Source organism: Denticeps clupeoides, chromosome 7 (assembly GCF_900700375.1).
Source record: "Denticeps clupeoides chromosome 7, fDenClu1.1, whole genome shotgun sequence".
NCBI classification, from domain to species: Eukaryota; Metazoa; Chordata; class Actinopteri; order Clupeiformes; family Denticipitidae; genus Denticeps; species Denticeps clupeoides.
This window is the reverse complement of record NC_041713.1, coordinates 2,517,702-2,525,002: the sequence shown is the minus strand read 5'-3', so window position 1 is coordinate 2,525,002 and position 7,301 is coordinate 2,517,702. Positions and strand designations below refer to the sequence as shown.

The 7,301-nt window shown below is 52.4% G+C and overlaps 1 protein-coding gene across 1 annotated transcript in view; it reads left to right on the top strand.

The window, feature by feature from the left end:
* Positions 1 to 509: 509 nt before the first annotated feature.
* plxnd1 (plexin D1) overlaps positions 510 to 7,301 on the top strand; it is a 44,418-nt gene continuing 37,626 nt past the window's right edge. Inside the window, exons 1-4 of the mRNA XM_028985356.1 lie at positions 510 to 1,900; positions 2,605 to 2,781; positions 5,786 to 5,917; positions 6,026 to 6,126. Coding sequence (XP_028841189.1) covers positions 716 to 1,900; positions 2,605 to 2,781; positions 5,786 to 5,917; positions 6,026 to 6,126 — 1,595 coding nt within the window. The 5' untranslated portion in view covers positions 510 to 715. The remainder of the gene's footprint in view (positions 1,901 to 2,604; positions 2,782 to 5,785; positions 5,918 to 6,025; positions 6,127 to 7,301) is intronic.

The window sequence follows — 7,301 nt, the reverse complement described above, 5'->3', positions numbered from 1 at the left end:
AAAAATAACAAAATAAATGTGTGATCTTCTTTTATATTAAAAATACATCAAATTAAGAAAACAATGACGGATTTTTAAAGAAAAACTTCGTATTTTTGCTGAAATATTTTTCTTGGAAGGTGAAATAAGGCATTATGTTATCAATCGTCTCAGCACAGGTGTGTTGTGTGTGTTGTGTGTGTGCTTAACAGATGCTGTGTAATGAAGGGAGAAGCCATTAACCGCTAATTACAACGAATTATTAACGATCAACGAATCGGCGGTCGCGATTAATGGATCGCTCGCGCGCGCTTCCTGTCGCGCCACCGTGACCGGCAGGTCGTGCAGAAGTGACCGCTCGCCGCTGTCCGGGTCAGGGGTCAAGCCGCCGGATCACGGACATCGTGACCGGACGGTCGCATCTGGTCCCCCGACGTCCTGTTTGGTCCCCTCCCCCCCTCGTGGAACCGTGACCGATCCGCCCACGGCCGCTCGTCTCCAGAAGGTGTTTGGTGGAGACGCGGACACGCGTGACCGGATTATAGATTATTGATCGCGGAGAACTTTTCTATGCGCGCGCGGTCTGTTGGGGGGAAAAAAAAGTTGATTTGAGGAGGAGGAGGAGGAGGAGGAGGAAGAGGACTCACGTCACGCCAGGAAACCGCTGGCAGCGGCGAGGCGGACGCGCCGCGCGTCCCGTGGATCCAGACCGCGCGCAGACCGAGCAGGAGGAAGCATGTCTCCGTCTCTCCTCCTCATCTTCATCTTCCTCCCGCTCTCCGCCGCGCTCCGCGTCGAGCGCGCCTTCGCGTCCGAGACGCGCACCAACAACTTCGCGGTGGACGGCGCGGCGCGGCGCGTCTACGTCGCCGCCGTCAACGCGCTGCACCAGCTGAACGGCACCACGCTGCGCGCCGAGACGCACCGGCGCACCGGGCCGGTCAACGACAGCCGCCTGTGCCACGCGCCGCAGCTGCCCCACGCGCCGTGCGAGCACCCCACGGAGCCCACGGACAACCACAACCAGCTGCTCGCGCTCGACCCCGCGCAGCGCGTGCTCGTGGCCTGCGGCTCCGTGCACCAGGGCTTCTGCGAGCTGCTGCGCGCCGACGACGTGACGCGCGCCGCCGTGGACTTCCCGCCGCCCGGCGCGCGCGCCGTCTTCCCCAGCATGCTCAACGTGGCCGCCAACGACCCGCGCGCCAGCACCGTGGGCCTCGTGTTCCGGGGCCCCGGGGGCCGCAGCCGCCTGCTGGTCGCCGCCACCTACACGGGCTCCGGGACGCGCTTCTTCCCCAACAACCGCAGCAAGGAGGACCTGCGCTTCGAGAACACGCCCGAGATCGCCATCCGCTCGCTGGACGCGGCCGACGCGGCCCGCCTGTTCACCTACGACATCAACCCGTCCGAGGACAACGTGCTGAAGATCAAGCAGGAGGACAAGCCGCGCAACCGGCTGAGCTTCGTGCGCGCCTTCCCGCGGGGCGGCTACGCCTACCTCGCCATGAACAACGAGGCGGGCGGCGGCCGCAAGGAGAGCCGGCCGCACAGCCTGCTGGCCCGCATCTGCCTGGACGGGCCGGCGCCGCGCCGGGGCTCCGGGCCCCCGGCCGAGGGCCGCAAGCTCACCGAGTCGTACGTGCAGCTGGGGCTGCAGTGCGGCGACGCCGGGAACCTGTACGGGCGCCTGGTGGCCGCCTACCCGGCGCGCCAGCTCCTGTTCGGGGTCTTCTCCCGCGCCGGCTCCGGGGGGCCCGGCTCCGGCTCCGCGCTGTGCGCCTTCCGCTTCGCGGACGTCGAGGAGGCCATCCGCCGCGGGCGCGCCGACTGCTCCACCGTCCCCGGCAGCGCCGAGGTGCAGGTGCTGGACAGCGTGATCCAGGGCTCGGGGGCGGTGTGCGTCCCCAAGCCCAACATCGTGGTGAGTCTTGCCCGGGTTCAGAAGGTCTCGCCAAAACCCGCTGCTCTCCAAGGGGGATGGTTAAATACAGAGGACACGTTTCGCTGTGTCACTGTGCGCTGTGCTGCTGTGGATCACAATGACAGTCGCTTCGCTTTAATCCTGGAGGAAGCCAGGAGCGCAGGAGAGGCAATAATAAAAGTTAAAGTGAAGTGATCCTCACTTGCGATACACAGCACACGGTGCAGACAGTGAAACGTGTCCTCTGCATTTATCCCATCCCCCTGAGTGAGCAGTGGGCGGCCATGACAGGTGCCCGGGGAGCAGTGTGTGGGACCTTGCTGGATCGGGATTCGAACCGGCAACCTTCCTTAACCGCCAGGACACCGCTGCCCCGCATTACCAGTAAACATCATATGAAAAATCCAGCCGTTGGATGAACATCTCGGATAGAACGTCTCCAGCCCCACGTTTAAAACCAGCAACGTTTCGTGCAGGAAACCACAGATCCACCTGATAAAGCCACGCCCTAATCAACCAAGCGGCAGGTTTCCTGCCAGACACCGTTCCAGATGTTCCTCCCGTCACTCAAGGAAATTACGCTAAACTGTCTTATAAAGCAAAATATTCATTCTACGAAACGTTCTAAAGCCTATTGATTATTTCATTTATATGTGGGAAATATGGATTATATGTTTGATAATGTTTTTTTTTTCTGTGTGCAGCTGCAGTCGGATCAGCTGAACTGCGGAGCTGCTCACCTGCAGCACCCGCTGGCCCTGAGGCGGCCGCTGAAGGCCACACCCATATACGAATACCCAGGGTTGAACAGCGTCGCCGTGGACGACGTCCACAACCACACCATGGTGTTCCTGGGCACCAGCAGTGGGAAACTGCGCAAGGTAGGACACACACACACACACACACACACACACACACATCAGTGACACTAAAGCACCCAGGTCACTTGACCCGTGTCTCTGAACTCAGTCCGGGCGCTGGCCTGACGTTCCACCTTAACCAAACCGTCGCATACAATTCACCACGTGCCCATGTCCTGGTCTGCTGGAGATGTTCTCCACCAGCTTGCTCTTGTTCTTCTGCAAGATTGATTACAAGCGAGTCTGTTCCCATGGACATTCCCAAACTGCTTTTAAAAGAGAGCGGTCCTGATAGGAAACAGAATCCATCTGCTTCGGATTAACACTGGTCACACATGAGGGACAACTCAGTTCAGCTTTTGCATTTCTACTGGTAATAACGCCACCCCATCACACTTTCATTTGGGAAATCTGTGTGAGTGACAGTGGTGGGATCTGAGTGTCACTTGGTTAGCCAGTGCGGCTTCCGGTGGGAGTTTGGATAAAGCTGTTGTCTGTGGTTGATTAACTTGCCTCCAATAGGTTATTAGTATTTAATAGATGACGGTGTCACTCTTTATGAGTTGCCAGGACTTCAGAAGGTAAGGGAATCAGCATTCAGCTCATTATTTTCTAATTGTGAGATTATCAGGTTGTTCAGAGTGATGAGACTGATGTCATGAGATGATTGGGGGATGGGCTGTTTTGTGATGGGTCTTGATCTGGGCTGTGTTGCATTTTGTGTAGGTCAGTGTTGTCATGGATGTATTGTGTGTGATGTATCTCTGTGCCAAGTTGTGGTTGGTGAATCTCTGCACTGTGTAGTGGGTGATGTGGATCTGTGCTGTGTTGTGAAAGTTGTATATCTGTGCACTGTGAGCTGTATCTGTGCTGTATTGTGTGTGTTGTATCTCTGTGCTCTGTGAGAAGTAGGTCTGTGCTGTGTTGTGGTTGGTATATGTGCTGTGTTGTGGATGATATAGGTCTGTGCTGTGTTGTAGTTGGTAAAGGTCTGTGCTTTGTTGTGATGGTTGTATCTCTGTGCTCTGTGAGCTGAATCTCTACTGGGTTGTGGGTGATGTGGGTCTGTACTGTGTTGTGATGGTTGTATCTCTGTGATCTGTGAGATGTCTCTCTGTACTGTGTTGTGGGTCTGTACAGTGTTGTAGCTTGTTGTATCTCTGTGCTCTGTGAGACGTATCTCTACTGTGTTGTGGGTCTGTACTGTGTTGTGAAGGTTGTATCTCTGTGCTCTGTGAGCTGTATCTCTGTTTTGTGTTGTGGGTGATGTCGGTCTGTGCTGTGTTGTAGTTGGTAAAGGTCTGTGCTTTGTTGTGATGGTTGTATCTCTGTGCTCTGTGAGCTGAATCTCTACTGTGTTGTGGGTGATGTGGGTCTGTACTGTGTTGTGATGGTTGTATCTCTGTGATCTGTGAGATGTCTCTCTGTACTGTGTTGTGGGTCTGTACAGTGTTGTAGCTTGTTGTATCTCTGTGCTCTGTGAGACGTATCTCTACTGTGTTGTGGGTCTGTACTGTGTTGTGAAGGTTGTATCTCTGTGCTCTGTGAGCTGTATCTCTGTTTTGTGTTGTGGGTGATGTCGGTCTGTGCTGTGTTGTAGTTGGTAAAGGTCTGTGCTTTATTGTGATGGTTGTATCTCTGTGCTCTGTGAGCTGAATCTCTGTACTGTGTTGTGGGTGATGTAGGTCTGTACTGTGTTGTGATGGTTGTATCTCTGTGAGCTGTATCTCTGTTGTAGTGTGTCTGTGGTTGGTGTAGTGTGTGTGTGGGTTGTTGTAATGTTGTAGTGTGTCTGTGGTTGGTGTAGTGTGTGTGTGGGGTTGTTGTAGTGTGTCTGTGGTTGGTGTAGTGTAGTGGTGTAGCTTTTGCAGAGTCACTAGTGTCCTTCATTAGTGACTTTATGGGCCGTAATTGGATGTTTGCTTGTGTCTAATGGTCACATGTCTATCTCCCTGTGTGTGTATGTCTGTGTTGGTACAACACACTCAAGTTCAGCCGAGGTATTCTTATTTGTTTGAGTGTGTGTCTGAACTTGTTGCAAGGTGTGTTGGCGTGTATGTGTAATTCCTGTAAAGTTGGCATATTTTGAGTATTTGTCCATTAGTTGTTGAGTGTTATGAGTGTGTGAGCCAGTGTGTGTGTGTGTGTGTGTGTTTGCCCCTACTGTTTTTGAACACACACACACACTATTCTTTTTTCCCTTTCACTGTTTCCTCCCGTTGTTTTTCTGTCCTTTCTTCTCCTCTGCTTCGCTCTTTGACCGTAGCACAAAATATTCTTTGATTAAGAGATGTTTCAGTACACACACACCCACAGACACACATACACCCCCCCCCACACACACACACACACACACACACACACGCCCTGCTGCAGCTGAGTGCTCTTGACTATAATGGATTCTTTCATATGGACGTGGTGAAAGACACTCGGCTATAGTGAAGCAGGTGTTCACACTGTGTGTGTGTGTGTGTGTGTTTGTTTGACCTGGTCATTGTGTCCTCATACTGCTGTCTTCCAGGTGTGAAGCCACTGTGTGTGTGTCTTTAATCTTGATCCTCTACTCTGACTTCTTTATTGTTCGCTGCTCTTTTCTCTGTTTTGTTTTGAGTGAATCCTGTTGGTGTGTGTGTGTGTGTGTGTGTGTGTGGCTGGATGGCTGTATATAGAGGTAGGTGTGTGTGTGTGTGTGTGTTTGAGTAGTTGAAAGTGAAAGTGATTTATTGTCCCATGTGACAGCACCCAGTGCACACAGCAAAACGTGCACTGTGTATCTAACCCTGCATCACCCCTGCATAATGAGCAGCGGGCAGCCATGACAGGCGCCCGGGGAGCAGTGTGTGGGCACGGTACCTTGATGAACTTGGCGGTTCGGGATTTAAACCCACGGGTCTACCTCCATAGGTGCCCGGTAGGTGAGAAGTTCCCATACCGGGAGTTGAACCCGGACCCACTGGGTGAAAACCAGGAATCCCAACGGCTAGACTATATGGGAAATCCTGTGTGTGTGTGTGTGTTTCTTCAGATCTCTCTCTGGAGGAACCTAACGCTGGCCAATCATTGGACCCTGAAGGTGGCAGCCGGTGAATCTGTGCATCACATCATGACCTTTGACCCTAATGACAGAAACTACCTGTATCTCATGACCTCCCATCATGTGAGTCCGTATTCTGTCTTTGGTGCGTGTATTACACCTCCTGTCTGTGTCTATGTGTGAGTGCAGGTATTTCTGTGTGTTAAGTGTGTGTGTGTGTGTGTGTTACAGCTCCTGCTGGTCAGGGTAGCAGTGTGTTCTCAGTACAGCTCCTGCAGCGCCTGCCTGAACTCCGTTGATGCTTACTGCGGTTGGTGCACGCTGGAGAGCAGGTGAGAAGTGTGTGTGTGTGTGTGTGTGTGTGGGCATGCAAACATTTAAAGGAAGTCAATATGTTTTTTTTTTAGGTTTCACAAACCTTTTATATCCATAGTAACAGTGGATGAACACACATAACACCTTCACACCTTCGCACACACACACACACACACACACACAGTTTCCACTGTTTACAGTAAAAATGTCCCTTCTGCTGAATCAGACACAAAAAAATCACCATCCGAGACAAAACAGGAGCGGGAGACAGGATGTGGTGCGGCGTGGCAGAGGCGTATTTGTGATTGGAGTGTGTTTGGTTCTTTCCTGCCCTCCCTCAGACACCCTCACACACTCACCCACACACACACACACACGCTGCATTATATTTCAGCTTTTACCCACCTGCTTCGACCCAGTCGCACACGCCGCCTCCCCATCATGCACCTCTCTTTCTCTCTTCCTCCCGCGTTCTCAGGCTTCGCCGGGCATGACTTCTCAGGTTTTTTCAGGTTCTTATGAAAGTGTGTGTGTGTGTGTGTGTGTGTGGCTGTGCGTGTGTGTTTGTGCGGAACACAGAGTTAGATGATAAAATGGTTCTGGACTTTGAGAAAGATTAAAAGTGGTGTTCTTTTTCCATGAATGGTTATTTTGTGTGTGTGTGTGTGTGTGTGTGTGTGTTGTGCGTTTTACTGCTGACGCTGCTCTCAGAGCAGACAAGGCCATGAGATCAGCGCCATTCCTAAATTTAGAAAAGAATGGCTCAACCAGCCCATCAGTGAGAAATCCCCTCCAAACACACACACACACACACACACACACACACACACACACTGGCCTATACGGTCTTATATAAACAGATCATGTTACGTGCATAAATATCAGGCTGTTTGAGTAAAACATTACTGTAAAGTGGGACGTGGTTGTGTTCCTTGTCAGCCCTTTTGTGTGTGTGTGTGTGTGTGTGTGTGTGTGAGGTAACTAACTCTCTCACACATGAAGTCACGATCCGACCTCGGCTTTCTACATTTTATGCCATTTATCAGGCGGCCTTACAGTCAGTGACAGGGACAGTCCCCATTGAGACACCGGGGGTTAAGTGCCTTGCCCAGGGACACAAATGTAGCTTGAACCGGGGCCTTTGTGAGAGTGTTGTACCCGCCAGGCTACCAACACCAGGATGTAGATTTGT